Below are 24,201 nucleotides of genomic sequence, written 5' to 3' on the forward strand. Positions count from 1 at the left end.
AAATCATTGTTCGCTAGTTTGCAGCCTGTTTCTGGTGACATGCAATGAGTGGGCAATTTTCCACGTACGCAGTGGACCCAATCACATTATTAATGCTCCATTTAAGCATCAGCCTGACTAGCGTGAGTACATTACCTTGTCATCAATTTGGTTTAACTCACTGTTTAGCTGACCTCATGCAGAACTGCAATGTGCTGCATCACCTCGTCCTTCTCCGGCATCCAAGCCAGGGTGCTTCCCCGCTGCTCTTCACCTCAGCTTGGAGGGAAGGAAGGGAGCATGGTAGAAGCCATACATAGGAGCCATATGTGGGTGACAAGTGATGTTACTTCAGCTTAAGAATTACTCTCCTTTCTCCTATAGCAAAAGGTATCAGCATAAGAATTGCAATGTCCCTTATATGCTGCAAGCTGTGCACTGTGATACTTAAGAAAGCCGGAGTCACGATTTCTTCTAGCCCTTACAATTAGATTTTGAAGCCTGGAAGCAGAAAAGCAGTTTCAGAGACAGGCGCTGCTGCGAAACGCCTTTCTCTTAGCTGTCCAAACAACCAGCACAAACCTGTAGGTCTTCAAGACGTGCTGCAAAGTCCAGTTCCTCAGGTAGGTGTCTGTCTCCATGCAAATAGGCTTTTTGCCCTGTTTGTGGCATTGCAGAGGATGCTTTGTTATGCTACAGAATATATCTAACGGTCTGTTATTAGATTTTTAGTCACATTTCTAGCCATAGGATCGGTCGTCATAAACCCAGCACAAAAGATTACAAAAGGACAGTAAAGCCACAAAGTAATTTGTTCGAGTTAAATTTTAAAAGTACTAAAAAAAAAGGATTTCTGAATTGTATTTGACACTGCCTCTGTTGTAAACAAAGCAAAGCAAAATACCCTGCAGAAGCAAATCACCTTAGTCCTGGATACTCATTTTTTGTTAAAGGCCAGCTTCCTCCTTTGGTACAGCAAATTTAAGAGGACACATATATATGACAGAGGCTACAACAGTATCACAGGTCACAGCTAAAACCAGTTTCCTCACTCTCTGACACAAAGGAAGTAGTTTGCAAGTGTTTATAGGGCATATCTAGAATCCTCTGGTCTCTTTAGATTTTTCCTTTAGTTTATATGTGTTACAGAGACCTCATTGAGCATGTGATTTATGTATACACGTGCAAATTATAAACACTGTGCTCAGATCAGATGTGGTTACTTGTAATGCTTCACTACTACAATAAATCTTATTTTCAAGGCTAACTGCCCATAATATCTTGGAATGTACGTACATACAGATGTACATCATTATGAAAAATAAAATTTCCAGGTAAAAGTGAATAGAAGAGAGATGAACGATCACAAACATTTGTTTTTACATGGTTAGAGATACACAAATCTAGAAGCAAACATTTGGAACTGATTTTGCCTGTCAAAGCAGTTGATCAGGACTTCCTGAGGATGTGTAATACTTAAGAACGTATAAATAGACTCATGTATGTGCAGTTTGTGTTCAGCAATCTCATTAATTAGAAAGACAGACTTAGATTCCACTTGCTTTTAAGTTGCTTTGTCTTTTGTACTGAAGATAAGAAGTTTTACAAAGCAAGCTAAAAATAGAACGAGCCCAACACAAACCAAAGCTAAAAATATACCGCATGCAAAACTGGCTTTTGCCATTTTCATAGAAAAGGCCAGCCTTCACTCTGCTGCAAAGCTGGCGGTTACAACAGATTTTTAGGGCTGGATTTGAAACGGGTGGACAACAGAGCAGTAATGAGAACTATGACATTCTGGGCAGCCTGGGCTTTCTGAAAAGCAGCAGTGCAGCGGGAGTACTATCAGCTGCGTGTCTCAAAACAACAAATTGTTAGCGAGGACATGGCTGAAAGAGGGCGACGAGAGATCTAAAGGGACAAAGGAGTCAGTCAGTGAAAGAGAAGGGATTTTAACTAAAAAGCAACAGAGGGTATTCTTACTGTCTCAGTACTTCAGGCTGTTAGCAGCATAAAGGTCATTCACACTTCAAGAGATTAAATATAGTTAATAAAACAGCTAACCATCAACACATAAAATTAACAGATTTCCGACCACTTTACCCAGAAGGACAAAACCTGTTTTAGTAACTCCTTTGTGCAGATGGACAAATTAAAAGGGCGATTTTCAGCTAGCCTGAACACCACCTGCCTCACGGCACTGAGTCAGAGGAGATGCGGGCTTCCAAGCAGCAGCTCAGCAGGTCCAAGTAGGGCAGTAAGCAGGGAACAAGCAGAACAAAGTAGATTTAGGAACTTCTATGGAATTCAGGCAATCTGACCATGGTCCAAAGAGCTTAAGGGTCTTTTCCTAGATCGCACAATAGTACTGCTAACACCCTGGCTTCCAGCCAGAAGCGCTGTCCTTCGTCCAGCTGCGTAAGTGAACAGAGGAGGGAGTTCTCAGCTGAAGGAATTTTTTTGCCTCAAGTTTCCAAGCTAGGCTTGATAGCTAAAACAATTGAAAACATTTACAATGAAATGAAAACAATATGTAATTGTATTGTTTTCCAGCTAGTCTGGTGCCAAGAAACAGCTTTGGTCAGGAAACCAGTTGTAAATTTGACAAGGAAGAAACAGAGATAAGTAGGACTGCTTACTTGCCAAGAGAGACTCCCTAAATTTAACTGTCTTGAACTTTGTGAAGGAAGAGGAGGCCTTCAGCCCACTTCAGCCCTACTCTAAATTAAAACCCACTAAAGTCAAGGTGACAGCTACGACATGGTGCATCGCCACTTAAATCAAGAATCTGTAATACAATGTAAGAGCCAGATATAGTTGATAATATAGCAATTCTAAGTCCAGGTGTATATGTATACTGAATTATATTACTTCCCACGGTGACAACAATGCAAAAGTGTCTATTTGATGCCAATTAGGCAAGGAGCTTTGGGAAATCCTGGCTAGTATCTAATACTACCCTGAGCAAAGTGTGGATGCTCATGGCTTAACTCATGTGTACCAGCAAGGTAAGCGATGAAACCCTCCAGGGCTGCTCCTATCACAGCAATGGCTTCAGCACCTCAACTACAAAAACAAACAAAAGACCCCAAAACACCAAAAAACTCCGCCATCTTCTGCTGCATTTTTTCTGGGCAATAAAATAAACAACAGGAAAGAGAATGGGGGAGCTGAGGTTTGATTGAAAGAGCAGTCAGGTGAGAGGACTGCAGGATGGGATCCGCTGTGTACCGAGTCCCTGTAAGAAAGGGGCTTCGGAGAAAGAGAGACGAGAGACTTTGAAGTGGAAATGGTGGCAAGGTGAAGGGCACGTTGTCAAAAGATGGGACAAAAGATGGATGAAGCAAGAACAGGAATTGCAGACTATGAAGGAACTATTTAATGCTGTAAACACCAGGGAGGGAAGAGAATTGTTTAGGGTGGTTCAGTGATATTTCTAGGAGTGATGGGATGCAGATAAGCAAGTGGAAAATGTAAGCTATTAAACAGGAAACATTTCCTGACAGTGAAGGCTAATAGACTGTGGAAAAGTCTCCTAAGGGAAGTGGCAGGAGCCACTCAGACAATTATAACTAGACTAGACAACATACCTTAGGGCATAATCATGCCTAAGACCACAGACAACTGACTGGATGTGACAAGTATCTTTCCTTCTTGCTTCAGAAATAAAGCCCTAAAGCCCAGGAGGAAAAAAGGACCATTGTAAATGCAAGGTCCCTATACGTAGGGAGGAATCACACCTAACTCAGATAAAATCCAAATGCAAATTTTCCTTGTAAGTGAGCCAGGGTATGGCAGTTTTGTTCCTCCTGAGCAGTATCTACACAAAAGAGCCTGTTCTCTAATGTTACATTACCGCCAACAACAAAAAAAAAAAATCTAATTCACAATAAACATTAATTCATTGTTTGCTTAGGCATTCTGCAATGTTTAATTAGCTCATTGTTTAAGGTTTAACAGCTTTAAGGACATTTTCTTATGAATTGCTGAATGTATATCCTGTTTTACTTCACTGATGCCATCCAACTTTGTAAACCACAACTGTGATAAGTACTTGAGAGAAAAACACTAATCCTTTGTTAGTTTGTAGACATGAGGAATTTTGCAGAAAGCCTGCAAAAATTAGACGCTAATTATTTGGTGTACGTTGCATTCAACAGAAGGAGGGAAGAATACTCATGAGTGCTGGATGTGAGGCAGCAGTAGCCACCTGAAGGCTGGATATTTTTTAAGTTTAATTCTTTAAACTTTTTCTCCCCATCATCTTGATGTGCAGGCTGAAAGATTTTTAGCGTGCTCATGTGTCAATCTAATAAGACGTGATTGAAACCCACAAGCTTATTTGAGAGAACTTGCCAAACACCTCTCAGCTGGTAAAAAGTCAGTGGTTGCTTTGTTTGAGAAGGGTTGGACTCTGACTCAGCAATAAAAGGCTCCATAAAAAAAAGCCCCCTTCCATTTCACTCCTCTGATACAGAGACGCTGTATCAGGACCACCCACAATATGATTTGGTGATATTCACCTTCCCTCAGTGTTCTCTGCAGTCATCTTTGCAGTCATCTTTGATTTTCATGGTTCTATGGTCATGGTCTAAAAGCTCCACAACCTTGTACCCAAAGAACAATGAATTACTGCATTTACTTGGAATTGTGAATCATATTGATGATTCACGTAAAATTTGATTTGCATTACAGTAACGCTTTTATGTCTAACTCATGATCACGCTCCCATTGTGCAAGGTACTATACAAACCCAGAATAGTAGACCTTGTTCCAAGAATTTACAGTAAACAGACCAGAATACCTAAACCGACCTTGATTTCTCACCTGACAAATTTCCTCTCTGGTTTAACTCACATCCCAAAGAGTTTGAGACCAAATCTTTGCAGGTAACGATCATCTCATGCCGCATAGACGCTACCACCTTGGAACACTTGTGTCCAGGTTATTCCCGCAGTGCAGCATTTTTTCTCCTGAAGGTTCATGCACACATAACTTGCAAAGAAAGAGCACTCCCAATCCCAGGGTGCTGGTGCAGCCACTGTTAAAGCATGTACTGACCACTGAGCTAGAGTAGTTGCCAAAAATATGTCTGCAGTCATTCATCCATGCAAACACTAACACATATGAAACATGATCAAGCATTGTGAAGATTGGCTTACCTGGTGTTTGCTAGGCATTTATTGATTAAAATATTGATTAAGGCACTTGGTGACATTCTGTGCTTGGAACTTCTGATTCTGCGGTTTCCCGGTGGAGATGGGAAATTGCTCAGCGCTGCTGATGGAGGTCTGGCCGCTGTCTTGTGTACACAGGCCTGAAAAAAGTGCAACAATCAATTTTAGAAATGGCAAGTCCTAAAGCTATGGTCTGTGAATGTTTAGAAGTGTGTCAAAATAAAACGTTGTTGAAACTGATTTTCTTATAATTACAAAATATCAGTGGAACAACAATGTAGGAATCACTACGGTTCTTAGAATAGAAATGTAGCAATGTTGTTTACTTCTCTTCTCAATATTACTAACCATTTGCTAAACTAGAAAGTGAGTCAACATTATTTATAGTTTTCAGCATTAATTTAAATTTGTGAGGGATGAACAAAGACGGTATAATTTTTTCAAGACTATATTAATTGCCACAAGCTCATCCAAGTCTCCCTCTGTAGTTATAGCTAGCCACATTTTATATCAAGGTTCTATTTATAACTTATTCTAAATACTTAATAGGCGGACGGTATTGGTCTGCTACTGATACAAAGGTAAAGGTGTTAAAAGCAGTTATGAGCCTTCCAGCAGATGTGTTATAAAAGACCACAAATTAGGGTAATTAACAATCTAATGACAGGACTTCTCCATAATAATCCCTAAAACTTGATTAGCCATTTATTCAAATGTCTATAATTTAATATATGTCTATAATCATAGGCAAACAGAAACTGTAGTATTAATCATGATTATAAGAGGTTTTGAATTGGTTTTGATTAAAGTTAAAAAACCAAAGAGAACTATTGCTGTTAAAGCTTTATAACCATCATAAACAGCCACTGAAGCATGCTGCGATAAACAGAACAGCGCTTTCCCGACTAGATCAATACGTACTTAAATTAAATCAGCTCTCTTCCTCTGAATTTCACATTTCTTCTGACAATGAAAAAGTAAGATTAAGATGTTCTATTGAAAATTGTGGGATCACAGCTGAGTTAGAATAAAAATTCTTCATGTCTTTTGGTAAATGAGATCCTTCATTTCTTAAAATTCCTTATTGCACCAAGTAATCTTTAAACTAGTTCCTGGAACGGAGTGAGGTAAGTCATCTTGCAGTGAATTTACAAGTATATGAAAGGATGGCAAGTACAGAACTGATGAAAGGAAATTTATTTTAACACTACATATATTCAGATGTGGAACTTTTGCCTCAAGAAGTTGCTGAAGCCAAAGTTTCAAAACTGAATTATTTAGAAGTGCAACCCATCCAGAGTTCTTCTATTTCATGTTAGCGCAGCTTTTGGAAGGAAGATGAACTGGTGTAAACTGATTCATTCAGGACCAGGAAGAGATCTAGAGAGAGACAGAGCCGCCTACTGCAGGATTTTTATGCTCTCTTCTGAATTATTTGATATTGGAACCCAGCTAGACTTGTTGGCTGGTGTGCTCCACACCTCACAGCCACAGCACTCACCTCTTAGCAGCCTCTGTTGTTTATATATTTCAGAAATGAAACATCTTACTCCAATGAAATCAGGCAGACAAAACCAAGAAGTTGACAAAACTGTGTGCCCAGTTATCACTCGCTGAGGATCACAAGTTGCGAATCCATTTCACACCTGCTTTTTGGGGGGACAATTTGTATAGCTTTTCATTCATCTGATTTTCAATATCTGATTTTTTTTTTTTCCTTTTAGTTGGAGGCCATTGGTGCTATCAGTCACAGAAGTATGAACAGTCACACTGTGAAGGTACCGCTAACTAATTTATTTTTCCAGTCACATTAGTGTTTGGATTCTTCTGTTTTGTAAAGGTCCTTTTTATAGAAATAATGCAAAAATTCACATAACTCAGCATTTAATGCTGCATGGTCATGTTAAATGCAAACGTAAGCGCTAAACACGATACCTAAAGAAGGGTATTTTGAAGATACCAGTGTTTGTTCTAACTCTTCATTCTGTTTCAACCAAGGATAATGCTACAAATATAAAAATAACTCTACATGTGCCCCAGAGGTAATCATCCCAGCAAGCTGGGTATAGACAGCTGTTTAAATTCTTCAGGACAGTTATCAAAAATCCTAATGTTCTACCTACAAGTGCACCTTTTAAAGTTTTATCAGCAGTATCATCCCAGGCTGCCTGCACCCTTGCCCATCCCCGGCTCCCGCCCAGCCCTCCCTGGAACTGCCTGTGCCAGGAACAGCATGTCACACCCAGCACTGCCACCAGCACCACCACCACTTCCTTTGGGGTTTTTGTTATAGTTTCCAAGCTTCTGTATTTTCTATAGTTCAGCCAGCCTCAGTGGTAGTTCACTTTCTATTTTACACCCATTTACACGCGCATATTTTCCTATTAAGCTTAACAGAACATTCTTGACACATATTAATATTTTTAAAACTACAAAAAAATATGCTAAGAAAGTTCCTGTATTAAATTCCAACATCCAAAGACCTTCTCTTCAAAGATGTCTCCAATTTCACAAGCAAAAATCTATTGACTGCTTGGTGGTTTGGCTTTATCAAGGATTTGCGGTCTACAGAAACAAATTCTTTTCTTCATCCTCAAACAGATCCTCGACGATGGTATCTAATAGATGTCACCTGCAAAGGAAACAAACAGTCACCTATCAATATTGTCACCAAAAATGTCGTTTATGACAAGAACCTTAAGCCACTGAGTTTTGAAGGATATGATGTGAAGGGATCTTCAAAATGGAACATAGAAAATAATGGACATACAGGCAAGTACTGCCTAATTATTGCTGTTATTATGGGATTTACTTGTGCTTTCACTTGGAACCACCCCTTCACTTCTTCCATGTCCTAGGCAAGGTGTTAGATATCACTACTGCTACTTAAAAGCAAGCAAGCAAAAATAAGATAGCACCCTGATATTTCAGAAGCGAAACTGTCTGAACCAAAGTCTTCTGGGAAGTTTGTGGGAATTATCTGGGTTTTGGATCCTGGACATGGTTCTTGAGTGTCTCAGCAGAAATTGGTTCTGTGCATATGCAGAAACAGAACTCGAGATGTCCAGGGAACCTCTAGGACTAGGAGGCAGGCGAGTATAGGGGTTTAAGACAACAGTTTTGGCAGAGGTATATAACTTCTGCTGAATGCTCCTATACCCTTCATTTCTGGGCTTGCCCTTTCTGACTCTCGCTTCTGCACAAAGAAGAATTCTGCTGAAGAAGAACATAATCTGGGAAAGTCATTCAACCAGTGGCTTGCAGACTTACTAGTTCTTTAAATCGTGGGCTGAAATCTCAGATTTCAACTTATTTTCTCTGCACACAGAAGTAATCTAATGTAAGCTTGTTCATCAGCTACTTAGTGATTCAGTAAACAGTGAATCAGTGAAGAGCAAATCAGTACACAGTAAATCAGTGAATAGTAATTGAGCACTGTTTCACTTCCTCCATTTGCTTCACTAAAAGCAATCCTAATGATGATGCTTCAACAATATTACGCTAAATTAACTTTAAAAATAAATCTGTTGTCCTTTTTTAATTTTTAAATTATCTATAGGTGTTCTTAAAATCTTAGTTGGATTGTTTTAGCTGCCAAATCCCTAAAATGGAAAGTTGGAAGTGGCAAATATTTTCCTAACTTAAAATGGAAAGGTATGAAGGTAGGCAGCTGGGTCGATTTTCACAGCCAGAGATTCTAGTTTAAAATATCAGTATTTTGAGAGACCATAAGAAAAAGACATGTTTTGCCTTTTCACTGGTATATGGGTTAATGACGTTCTCATTACAGAATGATATTCTAGAGTGTCCATATTACAGTCTCTCTGCATAGAAATATCTTTTACAGAAAAATTAATATTCATAAGGATTGGTCAGAATTTTCATCTTTCCCAGACATGCCAAAGGATTAGGTTTTTAATCTGAACTTTAAAAATTTCTTCCTTCTGAGGGCAACCAATTCGTGTGCTACAGTGAGTTCAACACTGGAACAGTTATTGCTTAAATTACAGCTGCAATTAGAAGCTCTACATGACATTATACTGTCATTATGTTCCATGATGTGCAGATAGCAAAGGTCAGGGTCTCAAAGTTCCTACGATCTAAATAAACAAAACCAACTTAAGCTTCCAGTTCATTTGGAATTCAGAACAGAAATAAAATCTCAGGGAGTATAATCCAGGTCAAAACAGTCTTTCCTATGGAAAGAATAGTACTGTGCTTCATGTAGAGGTCTTAATAATTAAATTTCAAAAATATATCCCAAATGTCTCACGCATGGGAATTGGTGGTGATTCCAGAAAAATATCTAGAAATATAGAAAAGCTAGAAAAATATCTCCTAAGAAAATTTTGTTTTGCTGTTAACAACAGATCAAGTGTCACACTAAATAGATATAATGACTTACACGCTTAGGCTTAAGTTGCAACACTACTCTAAATTACAACAGAGTATCTTTAAACCCTGCCTAAAGCAAACGTTACAGTGCGGACGATAGGAGCTGAAAACGATGCTTAAAAAACAAATAAACTGTGATCAAGTTTACTTTTAAGAATACTTTGATTGAGGGTGTCCTAGCCAAAAAAGGAAGGAATATAGGGCCTTCTGAAAGGTAGAAATAGCTCTGGCTCCTGGGGTTATAATGGCAGTGAACAAATGCCTACAAATGCCCGCAGTGCAATCAAGGAAAGACAGCCTATTACCCTGTTTTCTTCAAAAAGCAATTAACTGATGACACTCCAAAGGATATTTCAATGGATGCCATAAAAGTCTATAAAACCCTTACCCCAGAACAATCCAAAGTAGTGCTCAGTCCTTTTCCCCCATTTTACAAGGGAAACAAGTGTCATCAAATTTATTTTATTTATTCAGCTGAAGTAATGGGTAACTCAGGTCTCCAGCAAGTCAGGCTGTACACAAGTCATTCAAGTTCACAGAGCAAATCCTAGGTAGGAACAGGAACAGAAGCTCCAAGTGCTGTGCCATAGAGGGATGCCCAAATGCTCTTGCGTATTGCTGGGAAGTGGGCTATGATATTTCTCCCTTTCACCTCAAATCAATCTCCGCTAGCATTTTGTAAGAGTTCAGCTTCTGCAGAGTTGAACTTCTGGAACCCTCAGTATGAAAAACCAAGCCAGAACTTTAGGATAAATTCGAATCTGAAGAACATGCATCTCTACTCTCAAACACTATTAATGTATAGTCTGGTTTTTTTTTTATTTTTAAACTACTTATTTGTTTTCCCCAGTTAAAGTAACATTCAGCACATCCCCTAAAATTGGAGGTGGTGGTCTGGGAAGAAAATACAAGGCGATAGAATTTCATTTGCACTGGGGAGTCCAAGGTGTGCAGCAATACCTTCCTGGGTCAGAGCACAGCATAGATGGAGAAAAACAGGCCATGGAGGTAGGTGAGACAGTTTGTGGATCACGGCTTTTACTCAAGAACTCCGGAAAATGAACAAATAATTGGCCTTGACTATTGTGTTACAGCTTCATATTGTCCACATAAGAGAAGACGTTTCAGATATAACAGAAGCAAAGAAAAGTGCGGATGGTGTGGCTGTGTTAGCATTCTTTATAAAGGTAGGTAGCCAAATTTTTCATTGCCCATCTCAAACCTATCAGCAATTTGGCTGAGTGATCGATTGGGTTAACGTTACAGTAGCCCAAGCCTCCCTATCTTCTGCAGGCATTCAGTGCCAGCACTTAGTTACTTTACCCTTTCCTATATTCTGCTTGCTGTTATCTTTTAGTCTTGTGGTTCTTTTCTGGTTTATTCACAATGAATTTAAAGCAACCAGTTGTTGAGAAATGTATGATTTGGAATCAAAATATTTCCATTTCAGGTTGAAGAAGAAAATAAAAACTATGCAAGTCTAATAAATGAATTGGACAATATTAAATACAAAGGTAAGAGACTTGTGTTGGTCAAAATGTGACATATATGTATTTCAAGCACATATACTACCAGGTGGTTCATGGTCCAATCCTGTTCTAATTGCAGTGGAGATTGTTACTTGAAAGTGCAAGCCAAAAGGTTAGTTTGTCCAGCACTCTGAGCATCACAGGTGGGAGAAAACCTAGTTCTCCGCATTTGCAGTGAAGAAACCCCCCAGCCCCAGAATGAGCATTCCTGCTTCTGCAGGAGGAAGGGAAGCGAGAAGAAAAACATGCAGAGCGTTAACGCAGGAGGGGTGCGTAACTTGTGCTCTGTGGGATCCTGCAGCTGGCAGTCAGGGATTTCAGGAGCAGCGCAGTGCGGCCGCCCCGGGCGGCACAGGAAGCGCGCGTGGGGGTGAGGCTTTCCATAGCCACCGGCAGCAGCCACATTTGAAGACAAATGTGACCAATACCTGCTGCCGTGCTTGTGACGAGCGCTATTTTCTGCATGGTTTGTCTAGGGCAAAAAGCACAGATGCAGCCTTTGCCGCTGAGTTCTCTGCTCCCACCTGAGGAAGACCTTGAAAGTTATTATCGGTATGAGGGCTCCCTCACCACGCCCGACTGCCACGAGGGTGTCATCTGGACAGTATTTGAGAAGCCAATTGAACTCAGTATGTCTCAGGTAAGTCGCAGAGGGATAGCCTGGCAGGTCCGCTTACGGATATTTTGCCCCTTCAGCAGCCTGCTCACTCACAACTGAGCACAAACGTGTTAGCTGCTCCGCTGCTTTATTCCTGTGACACACACACTTGCTTGGCATTAGCCTAAACGTAGTCCCTAGTGCCGGGTTTCTGACCCTATTAAATCATCTCTCAAAAAATGGCAGGAAAACAGAAGAAAGGGGAAATACGACAATGTGAAAAGAAAGCCAAAAAACCCACACAGGTAAACACCTAGCTCAGCGCTTCGTCAGCAGCACTTCCACTGTAGTCATCTGCTCATCCCCAGATTTCACCGCTTTTCTCCTGTTGTCTCAGTATTAGGATACCAGACCAGAATGCTTGAAAATCCAAACTTTGAGTCTATCAGCATCAGCTTTAAGCAACCCATTTTTGTCCTACAGGGAGGAACAGGAGACTGAATCATGAGTGCCTCTAAAATGCAGATTGTTCAGCTGACAGACTACACGCTTAAAATGCAGATGTCCTGGAGTGGAATCTCAGCAACACTACTAGCCAGCACGGCCTGGCCGACAGCCAGTGTCTGTGTTTTTGTTCCTTACCTGCAGTGTACTCATAATCATAGAATCATAGAATCGTTTAGGTTGGAAAAGACCTTTAAGATCACCCAGTCCAACCATTAACCTAACATTACCAAGTCCACCACTAAACCAGTTAAGGGGAGAGTAGCAATTTCATGTTTCCTGGCTTGCTGGCTGGATTATTTATAATGAAAGTAAAAACTGGGAATCATTAAGGTTGGAAAGGAGCTCTAAGATCATCAGTCCAATCATTAACCCAACACCCCCATGCCCACTGAACCATGTCCCCAAGTGCCACGTCTGCCCGTTTTTTGAACACCTCCAGGGATGGTGACTCCACCACCTCTCTGGGCAGCCTGTTCCAATGCTTGACTACCCTTTCCATGAAGAAATTTTTCCTAATGTCCAATCTAAACCTCCCCTGGCGCAGCTTGAGCCCATTTCCTCTCGTCCTATCGCTAACTACATGGGAGAAGAGACCAGCCCCCACCTCACTACCCCCTCCTGTCAGGCAGTTGTAGGGAGCGATCAGGTCTCCCCTCAGCCTCCTCTTCTCCAGGCTGAACACCCTCAGTTCCCTCAGCCGCTCCCCATCAGCCCTGTGCTCCAGACCCTTCCCCAGCTTTGTTGCCCTTCTCTGAACACGCTCCACTTCAGTCACAGGGCAATGCTCAGCCGAACATAGCACAGTACGCAAGAGCGAGCACCTGCTTGCTCTGGGCCAGCTTCTTGCTGAAGCAGTTAGAAATCTGAAGTGAAGAAAGAACTGCTAGTCCTCTTACTGTGTGTCACTGTGACGTGATGGACAAGGACAGGAGCGTGTGCGTCAAGAGGACTGGTGTAACCAGGTCCTTGAGCTGGACAAAGCATTTGGCTCCCACAGAAAGGAAGTCCCCACGATTTCCTCCTGTTGGTGACCTCTGGCAGTAGCCTCCATCACATTGTTTCCTGCAAGGTTTAACGCATCCATACAGTTCAAAACAATGCCGCAGAGTAAGGCGCTGCAGATTTGTAATATCACAATTTCCAGTGTTCTGTGGAAAAACAATTTAATGATCTATTCTTTCTTCAATGTCTGCAGATTTCTCAATTCTCAACAGTTTACTTTGATGGGAAGAACTCAACAACGTACATGGCTGAAAATTTCCGGCCTGTTCAGTTTCTGAACGAACGAAAGGTGTACTGGTCCAGTGCCAGCATCCTCCTGCCTACCACTAAGGTTTTAATGATGGTCCTGATCCTTACGTACATCCTGAGTTCTCTTTTCCAATGAACGCTTCTCACCTCATTCAAGGTTCTGGCCTTTTTGGAGGGTTTTTTTGTTGTTGTTGCTGTTGTTGGCTTTTTGTATTGAGTATTCTCTCTAACTACCAACTCACGAATCATATCTGAATACAGAATTTAACCTTTTCCTCCTCCAGACACTAACCAAGGACTTCTGTTGCTGCTCTTATATAAAATGAAATTCATTGCACTAAATCATTCGAAGGAACTGTGAGATAAAGCTATGAAGATTCTAATCTAAAAAAACCACTTAAAGAAAACATTAAGATGGATTCTCTGCAAGCCTGTAGTTTTAACACAACACTGGAAGGACACTTTACAAGCTATACGGAGGACCTTCAAGAGGAGTCTGTCCCTAAGTGCCTCTGGAGGGTTTTGTTTGGAGTATGTTTACATTCAACGCTGCAAATCAGGAAGATGGTAACACATGGAGTAATTCTTACCGTCCTACATTGTCCTACATGAAGGTACAATACAGAGCAAAGAAAAAATGCTCACACATAATTGAGCAACATCTAGGTCATCCTGGCTAGTGAAGGATACGTGACAAATTTCTTCTGTACTAACACAGTTTTCCCCCCTTCTTCCTTCAGAATATCTAAAGTTAATTTTTAGGTAAGGGTAGTGGATTCCTTTAATCTAATCTAACGATTCTGGATTTCAGGTTTCTCTATTAAGCCTATTTATTCAGCCTAGAACAGCATCCTGCACTGGGATGCCCATGGCTGATATGATGTGCCAGCAAGAAAAAGGGAAGCTCAACCACGTAAACCAGTTGCACATCTGTGGAAATTCCCTCACTTTGGAGGGCTGCATTTGAAGCATGAGACTTTGCATAATACAATGGGATGGCTCAAGAAATGGCTTTTTCCCGCATCACATCTTAGAAGGTTTTAAATTTCAGTTTGAACATTTCAGTATGAACATTTCTGTATGATTATTCTTTTTTTCTTTTTTTCCCTTTTTTTTTTTTATAATAACCTATCTGCAAAATATTCACATATGGTTAAGATTCATAGTTTTTCCAAGAAGATTTTGATTTGAACTGATTTCTTCAGATCTTACCCAATTACTTACAGAAAAGCTCAATATATTGGGAAATGGGATTTCCTTATATTATTCCAGTCCTTTCTCTGAAGACAGACATAACTGTTTTCTTTGGCTATTGCCGTGTAACATGTTACAGCTTCCTTTAGAATTTTAGATTTTGGCTACACCAAAATAGGATTTCATATTAGCAGACTTGTATTTTTTCTTTAGGGCAATGTTTGCAGAGGTGACTTTGCTACAGCTATACAGCCATTTTCAGAAAAGTCATGGCAGTGAGACTAAGCACAGCTCACCAAAGGAGAAAAAGCAGGGTGAAAAATTATTTTCATATTTAACAATCAATAATATAAGCTTAAACAAACACTTGAGAAAGCAAATCGACCTTCTTAAGTTTAGAGGAATGATTAAGACTTTAACTGTATTTTTAGCTAACTGAAAAACTTTTGAGAAGCAAGCATAAATGCAAGATTAAAGTTGAACAGAGACCTACATTTTCATTGCCTTGAGTTTTTATTTCTTTCGTCCTTGCTGAAGGGGAATCCTCACAACACTCATTCAGAAAAGGAATGTGGCTTTTTTTCCCTATTTTCTTCACAATGTTTATGGTTGGGTTTGCATTTGGGGGGCAGGGGGAAGAGAGGGATTTGCAGGACATTGGGACACTTCTGATGTCAACAGGCTGCTGGTGATTTTGCTTCACATGGGTCATCTGGGTATTTTCTGCACGGGGCAAAATTGCTTTAAGTACGGCACTAGGCCCAGCCCATCAGGCAGAGGACAGGCAGATTTCTTACAGTGAAGGAAAGGGCACCACGGATTTACCCAGTCTAACGTCGCCTCTGTACAAACACTTGGCTCGTTAGTTAACCAGGATAAACTGCTGCCTACTTACCCATCTGTTGGACAGCTCTGTCTTAGCTATGTCCATTGCATCCCTCAACACCCCACAAGTAGAGAATGCATCAAGAAATTAAAAGATTCTTTGTTTTCAGGCTGCTTTACATGATGTAATGAATGGAAGTATTCTGAAAGGCTCATGTTTTATCTCTCTTTCAAGATTTACAAGCAACTTGGTAAACAGCACAATCACATACAAAAGGCCTTTAGGCCTGGGAGCTCCTGTTTTAAAGACCAGCGATGTGAATACTCCTCAGCATGCCTCTGCTGAGAACAATGCCTTTTGCACTAAAAAACCTCCCTGCATCTGCAGGAGTACGTGTAAGAGCCCACCATCCCTCTCTGTTCAGTTCATTTACTGAATTCATGAAGCGATTCTCATTTCATAGGCAGCTCTCAAGGATGACTGGAAGAAAGTATGGAGGATCTGGGTCTACTGTCACTTACTGCTAATGATTCACGGGGGCAACTTTTCACGAGGTTGTGCCTCAGTTTACCATGTGGATAGAGAGGAGCATTTACAGCAATTAGTTACGATGAGGGAGGATCTTATTTACTATGAAATATAGTAAAACGTAACTAAGAGAAAGAAACAAAAAATCTGCTGAAAAAGATGGTTTGTCCTCTGTAAGTATTCTTCTGCACAAACCTCAGCATGAATAAAATCTGGATAGACAAGTACGACCATTTTTACTGAGTGAATCTGAATTTTTTGCCAATGAGGAAAAGGGAAACACTATAATCTGCATCTGTGTCAACGATCTAGTTCAATTTGTTCTTTGTCAGCGGCACCTCTTTGCAACCAGGCAGACACATTCTGTTCTGGTGCAGGATGTGACATTAACAGGACTAGTATTAAAGCAGTAAATCAATACAAATCTACAGCAAAATCTATTCAATTAAAAAACCAGTAAAAGACAGGAAGGCTTGAAGTGGGACATTTGGTTTTCTTTTGCGAAGGTAGTTATGGAAAAGTAATCTGCTGTTCCACAGGTAGCTTCAGGCGCAGATTTTCAAGAACTGTGTCTACGCTACATTTGGCATGAAACTTCTTCTATTGCGAAGACATTAGGAAACAACAGTAACTCCTGAAGAACTAATTGCCAAGCTGTGACAAGACAGGAAAGGGTGGGGGGAGGAACGGCGGTATTTAGAAAGACCCAGAAAGAACAGTGTTTTCCCACGTACAGCGAAGTTAATGCAGAACTTTGCTAATACATTTCACATATATTGGAGACTGCTTAGCTTCTGTGACTGACAACTGGAGTACAACAGAAAATGAAACAATACTGGAAACTAAAATTCACTAGAAATGTATGTTTTGGGTTTAAAACAAAAAAGACCAGCAGGGGCTTTGTCAGTCTGAATCAAGTCGGAGGTAGACTAGCATTTGAATTGCAGAAAACCAGACGCATGAAGTAATCGTGTTCAAGAGTGCAAAGACCAAAACATTCTGGGAGATTATCCAAGTCTGGATGTAGCTTTGCTCATGAGGATGAGCTTTGCTGTCCTTTGGAGGCAGCTTGCAGTTTGGTTTATGGTTTGCCTGTAAAGGGCTGCGTGGTGAAGTCCATTCACCGTAAGGTTGAACAGCAACTGGAGATTCACCACACTTCAGTAGGTCCTGCCCATCTCTAAAAATATACCAAGCTGAGATTACATGGTGCTGTACAAAGCACCCAAAAAGCAATCCTTTTCCAGTTTTGGATCAGACCTTGATCTGAGTGCAAGCCTTCAGAGGTCTGAGAGGTGAATGAGCAGATCTGCCGTATGAAAACAGGCCCAGATTAACTCCTATCACAACCACCTGACAATCAGCGGGGAGCGGGCTGGATGACAGGAGGAGGTAGGCACAAAAAAAAAAAAATTCCTAATCCAATATGTTTTCAGCAAAGCATTTTCTGAGGAAGCAGAAAAAGTCAAGGAAACCTAGCCACTACGCACAAGAAATATATTATCCACAAAGAATTTTAATGAACTTGCCAGCTTCATTGTATGGTCAGCTCCTTCTGCTGACAAACACGAGCTCAAAATACACTTTTCTTCTGTAGAGAATTATTTTTCCATGACCGCTTGGAGAAAAGGATAAAGCTTTTTGCTTTTTCCTTTCCTCCCTTGCCCATGTGGATTTCACAGGGAAGACAGCATTTGCCGGCACAGCCAGCAGCCTTCCTGTTAAATAGATGTCACGTAGCAAAGCCATGTAAAATATCCTCCACCCACCCGTAGTCAAAAAAGGATACAGAGAAACCTACCTAGCTTCCCAGCCTGGTCTTGAAATCTAATAAATGTGTTAGCACCAGGTGTAACGTCAACCACCTCTGATCCAGAGACAGGGAGGCCCATTGCCTATCGCTTTACCTTGCACAGGAGGTAACGCTCCACCACAAAAATGATTACGCTTGGATATTTGAGGCTCTTTTCAGCAGAGTTAAAAGTCAACGCAGTGATTTTCTTCCAATAAGCACTACAAATGACATGGGATTTAGAGAAGTTTCAGTGACAGAGAAAAAAATGTCGTGATAGCTCTGTGCAGCCAGAGGCGGCTGTTGAAAACATTTCATATAGGAGAAAATCATATCTAAATTTTAAAAAATAAAAAGGAAATGCAGGATTTACTAGTAAATTAATGTGTACCTGTGGAAAAGCCCAGAAAATGCTAGCTGAGATGCACTGAATCAATACACGTGAGGAAACCGAGCCGGGTAGCTTCCTGCCACGCTGCCCACCCTGAGGGGCGGCTCCCCACGGACACAGGGGATGGCGGCCGACCACGATCCTGTGGGCAGCAGCATCGCCTGTGGAAATACACCACGAGAAGCACCCGAAACCCACCTTGCTTGGACGCTGCCTCTCTCCCTTGCTGCTTACAGAGCCTTGCGAAAGCATCTGTTTCAGCCTGAGGAGATGCACCCATAAGGAAGCAGCCGAGGCACCCAGGATGCCCGCCTGAGGCGTCCCGTACCCCGGGGGCAGTGCTCAGCATGGCAAGTCTTTGTGCACCTTGTCTTTCTCAGCGTTATTTCCCCACCTGTAATGTCCTTTGCAGGCAGGACCGACCGCTTTGCCGTTCGCGGGCTGTGGGAAGCGGCAGCGCGGCCGGGCTGGGGCCTCTCTGAGGCGGGCATGGCAGCATGGCGGGCGGGCAGGCTGCAGCACCCACCGGCACAAAAGTCGGGTTCAAATGCCAGGCAGGGCAGTCCTGCCACTTAAAAAGTGAGCTGAAAGGAAAAAAGGGGGGAAAAAAAAAAGAAAAGAAAGGGGAAAAAAAGAGGAAAAGGTCCTCTTGGCACCGCAGGTGTGGCAGGCTAGGGGTTGGGCACCCACAGGCCTCACCTGCTGCTGGCCGCCATCTTCTGAGGGTCCCTTTCAGTCAGGCTGAGGGGAGCCCAACAAGCTCGGCAACCCCCTCGCCGCGGGCATCTGCCGGGGGCTCGTCTCAGAGAATAAACCAGCCAGGACTGCCTTCCCCACCATGTTTCAGGTAGCCCTGGGGTGGCAGAGACGTGGCAGCAAACCTCACACCGCAAGAAAAATCCCCCAAAAGTAGCGTGGCTTGGGGCTGGTGGAGGAGCCTGCTGCAAAGTGCCGGACCGGCGGCTGCAGGGAATAGAGGAAACATTCCCAGTGTGTTTCCAGACACTGAGCTGGCCAACACCTCGGGGCCGCTGACGTGGACGCGGTGCCCATCGCAGGATAAAAAGCAATCGAAGAATTTGGGAGCATGAGCAATGGAGGAGTATCATCAGGGCCACAGTGGCCTCCCCAGCCAGGCTGGATAAAGCCAGGAGAGTTCGTCTTCTTGATGCCCTCCAAACTCTTTCTGAACGCAGACACAACTCATTCAAGCCAACTGTCGAGAATGGGAACATGCAGTTTTCATTATGAAGTTTAAATATATTTCCTAAAAATAACCCGCTGTTTGGGGCTTTTAGTATCAGAAATAAATCCATATACACCCATAAAACCTGATTATAATTAGTCACACAAGTAAAATTATGAGTGTAATTAACTACAGCTATTAATTGAAATGCCTTTGGGACATTATTTCCCTTCTTGCAGTTGAATGCAATTTGCATTTAAAGTTATATTATAAAAGGTATAAGATTGCAATAAATTTGGGTTATTTTATTATCTTTTACCTATTAATATCTTCTGAAATGATTTAGACATCTAGTACTCAAACACAGTTCTGATTAAAAAAAGTCCAAACAGCTGACACTATTTTAATAACTACGGGGTTTGTCTTCTTATAACCCATCTCCTCCTAGCTAAACTTTTCCATGCCCTTTCTTTTTATCATATGAAGAGAACCTCACAAACATCTATTAGTTTCCGTCCACTGAAATTAGCTTCATAATGTCAACACCCATTCATTTCCCACATTACTAAGGCTACTCATTGTTCCCAGCACGTAGGAGAAAGATCTTGATTGATTAGTTTCCAGATACGTGTGGTTATGAAGAATTTATGAGAGAGAAAGGAAGGCAGAAATTTTACATTTTGCTGATTGTGTTGATGTTGAGATTAAGCCCTAAATAAATCATAGTCATTTTCTATCAAGAATGTTATATCTTCGAAAACCTAGAATCATTTGAGTTTGTTGTACATGAAACTCTCAGCATTACACAAAATGCTTTCTTACATGCAGTAAAGCATAATGTTTTACATCCTGGAACCCAACAGTCACTGCTGTACCTATGAATAATCCTGGGAGAAGAACAGTAAGCTCCCTAAGGTGAAGGAAAGCTGCTGCTTAAAAGAGCAGGATAAAGACACAAAGTCAACCACCGAGGTGCTGAAGTCTTCCTCCAGCCCCTTCCGCTGAAATTCTCTGCAACTGATGGCTACTTGGCTTTCTGTGCAGCACTTCATTCCAAACACATAAATACAAGGGAGGAGGATTCAGCACTAATTTCCATGTCCTCAGAGAATTTCAGTGCTCCAAATCATTGATACAGCTCAAACATTTTGGGAACTAGATGTTGGGACAGTCCTAGTCCAAGGAGTGTCTCTGTGTATAGAGAGCTCAGATGATGTCTACGAAGCAAGTTGTAAGCAGAAAAAATGCCAAAGGTGCATTTACTTCAGTGGTTTTATGACAGTTTGATTGGCAGAGAACGCAGTGTCTTATCAAGCACTGCAAAAAGGACTCCAGTGTCACTCATATAAAAAAAACCTGAAATGGGTTTCTATTGTCCTGGTTGTCAATACTGCAGTGCTTGAGCATAAATGGGAAGTTCGGGTTTATCATCCCACAGGTATGAACGCACATGTTATGGGACAAGATTGATTTGTTTTAAAAACCAGCTATTAAAGCTCATAAAACACAAACATTCAGATTACATGGAAATACATTTTAAAAGTCAGCACAATTTCTACTGCAACCATAGCAATGTTTTGAGATCGTGACAGAGACGAGTTGGTAGGACAACAGGCAATCCACCTGTTTATGATTTACAAATGCCTCATATAAAGCTTATTAAAAAGAAGAATCATGCCTGATCGTCTCTCAGCAAGTACCGAATGAGCTCAGTAGCAGATTCAGCCTGAAGAAAGAGGCGTCAGCCTGCTGAAGCCCAGGGGCTTGTTTTGCTAACGCGAGGCAACACATATTGGAAGTTTATACACAGAAGCACCTCTGACAGATAAAATGCATTTACAAAACAAAAAGAGTGTGCACAGTAAGCGATATAAAACAGAATTAACTCTTCCAATAGCTTGTTCCCCCACCCCCTTTGACTAAGACATATATGCCTAAGTAAGTCTGAACTTCTCCAGAAGATTGAGCTGCCTAGAGTTTTCAACTTTCTGGCTAAACAGACTAAATAGAAGCTTAAAAACCAAAATAGTAAAGACTGAGATAAGGGTAAAAAAAAAAACCTTAATGCATGAGAAAGTAAAAGTTTACTTTATGAAAGTTATTTTGCAAAATTTGCCCCCAGCAGAGCCTATAGAAGCAATAGCGTAACTTGCTTCTCCATTTAGAAAATCAGGAAGAACAATACAATAATAAAATCTGCCGGTCGCATGGGCAGCAGTAATAAAAACTTCAGTATCAGTGCCTGTTTCGCTGTAACTTGCTGCCAAGTTCCCGTCAAGAAAGCTGAAACGGAATGATTAACACATCCTGCGCCCTCATTATAGAGCATTCAATTATCCCAGGATACTCCATGGCAAATAGATCATTTTCAATACAACACCGTACCACGCTCCCCGCACCACACACTCCCTAAAAGCTTGGCCAGCAGCGGTCTGCTTTTCGGCGCCTGATCCTAAGCCTGGGGTTTTGTTTGTTTTTCTTGTCTTCAGATTTACCTGGAAGGGAATTTAAGCAAAGGCAGTGCTGTGATACCAATGCTCTTAACACTCCTGGGTTAGAATTTGTATTTAGTAATTTTTATAAGAAGCTCCCTGCAGCACGTTCTCGATCAGCAGCGCCGTTTGTTCTTATTAAGAGGAATTTGATTGTCACTGATGACTTCTGAGAGTCCTCTACCAGCAGTAACGTTATTTCTAATAGCAGAAGGACAGTAGTTCCCTCTCCTCCCACCCCTTGCTCCTTTTCTCCCTTTTTTTAAAAAACATCCCAGTATTATAAACGGCAGACAGCAAAATGCACCGTTACCAGTCTTTCATACGAGCAAACCAGCTATGCAATGCAACCCTTGACTCTTAGAATTACGCCTTTCCTGACAGATTGGAGAAGTTATGGGAACTCAGATTAAATGGACAGAGGACAACTGTAAGACTCCAGACTTCTGTATGTACCTATATATAGGCATACACACACACACACACATATATACACATCAGTGGAAGCAGTAACACACGAAATAAAAGGAAAGTACAATTCTAAAACATAGACGACTACAAGATACAGGGGGGATATTGTAATATACAGCTACATTGTACACAAGAAGGAAAGGTTGAGTTTTAGGAGTAGGTAGCTACCTTCACCTATAGCTGAAAGACTCAATCACATATAAACAAGCTTTTTATAATAACATTTACCAGATGCAAATTGTAAATCGGAATGCTAGCAGCATTCCACAAACCGAGCCTGCTGCTCCTGGGCATCATGCCATGATACAGTAACGTGGCTTCATCAATTATCAGGCTGTTGGCTCTTTGCAAGATGTTCTGGGACAGGGAGTTGGAGAAGTGGGGCAAAAATTGACCCAAATCAAATTTTTGTTCAAAAAGATGAAGATAAATAGCAAGCCAGCCTGGAATAAATTGTCCTCTACACAAACTACTATAATAGCAATTTTTTTTTTTAACTGATCTGTAACTATTTCCATTAGAAATTATTTTAAGTTAATATTTAAGTTTCAGTCTTCATTGGGGCAGAAGGCAGGGAATCCAAACACTCACAGCTAATGAGACTTACTATTATGATGGCAGTCTGAGTTTTTTACCAGTATGCAGTAATGCCTACCGGACTGTGAAGATGGGTTCCTAGCACCTCTACCAGAGACTAACAGATAATCAAGGAATTCAACGACAGCTTCGCAAATCACACCGAATGGCACGGCTCCCCGCAACCACCTCTTTTCTAGAAAGCTGCTCTCTGCTCTCCATGTTTCCAGACCCAGGCATTTGGGCTCAAGGCAGCACTGCCACTTTAACCCAAATCTATCTGGAACACTATTTGTTAAAGCAGGCTGTTTTTTACAAATTGAATCAGAGTGATTTATGGTGTGGATCTGTAGCCCTGGCAGGGTCATCTACGCAAAGGCCAAAGGTCCAAAGCTCATAGACTGAAGCGCACAGCCAGGGAAGAACCTGCCACATGAGGGTCTCTCCAGCAGATAACTGCAAAGACTAGATGAAAATTCTAATATTCTGAAATAAGAATTCAATTAGAGCCCTAACAAAGGAAATGAAGTCCCGTATAGGGTACAGCACAGCACCCAGAAGTTAACACAGCCGCGTAGCGTACGAAGGGTATGAACTCCTGCAAAGCAGAGGGCAGAGCTTTACAGCCACCCTGCTAGCAATTACATCACGTGCTGTGACGTTAAAAGTATCTAATACATTTTTCAGACTGACCTTATAACATTTATCCGAGTGCTGCAGCTTTGAGGAAAAACACACGCGAACACAAGGCTTTCAGTTAAACTGTGAGAATAGATAAGACCAACCAAAGAACCGTGGCAGCAATAAAGGCTGTGAGGACACTTGAAAACTGGTTCACTCGGAATCTATTCACTCTGAGCCAGGGCGTACAACTGCGGACGTGGAAAAACTACAAATATTACAAGTGGCCTGCCTATAACACGCTCTATTTTTGGTATTCCAATTATTTGGGGTATCTAAGTAGTAAAACTACTGGAAAATATTTGGTACAGCTTGCAAGGGATTGTCAGCGTAAGTCAGTTCAGCTAGGGCAGGTATTCTACATTAAAAGTAATTGTGGTAAAGGCAGCTGTAAGCAGGCTGAAGGTCTCTGTAAATTGTGCAGGTTGTTCTCTTGCTGATAGGCAGGAACAGCCAGCCAAAATAAATCTGGCCTCTCTCTGCAAGTATTCTTCCTCAAATACCTTCCTTTGCAGTAATCTTTTATTTTAAGCAAAATACATAAACAGAAGAAAATAGCGTCCATGTTTTTCTATTGTACACATGAATGCAAAGTACTCGTGATAATCATCACCAAAATAAATTGGAA

General features: G+C 41.4%; 1 protein-coding gene across 1 annotated transcript; it reads left to right on the plus strand.

The window, feature by feature from the left end:
• Positions 1 to 2,739: 2,739 nt before the first annotated feature.
• CA4 (carbonic anhydrase 4) lies at positions 2,740 to 13,572 on the plus strand. Its single transcript, XM_009479525.2, has 8 exons — positions 2,740 to 2,779; positions 6,881 to 6,934; positions 7,758 to 7,928; positions 10,402 to 10,559; positions 10,646 to 10,738; positions 11,002 to 11,065; positions 11,557 to 11,720; positions 13,381 to 13,572. The coding sequence occupies exons 1-8, from the start codon at positions 2,740 to 2,742 to the stop codon at positions 13,570 to 13,572; spliced, it is 936 nt and encodes a 311-aa protein (XP_009477800.2).
• The last annotated feature ends 10,629 nt before the right edge of the window (positions 13,573 to 24,201 follow it).

Source organism: Pelecanus crispus, chromosome 12 (assembly GCF_030463565.1).
Source record: "Pelecanus crispus isolate bPelCri1 chromosome 12, bPelCri1.pri, whole genome shotgun sequence".
NCBI lineage: Eukaryota > Metazoa > Chordata > Aves > Pelecaniformes > Pelecanidae > Pelecanus > Pelecanus crispus.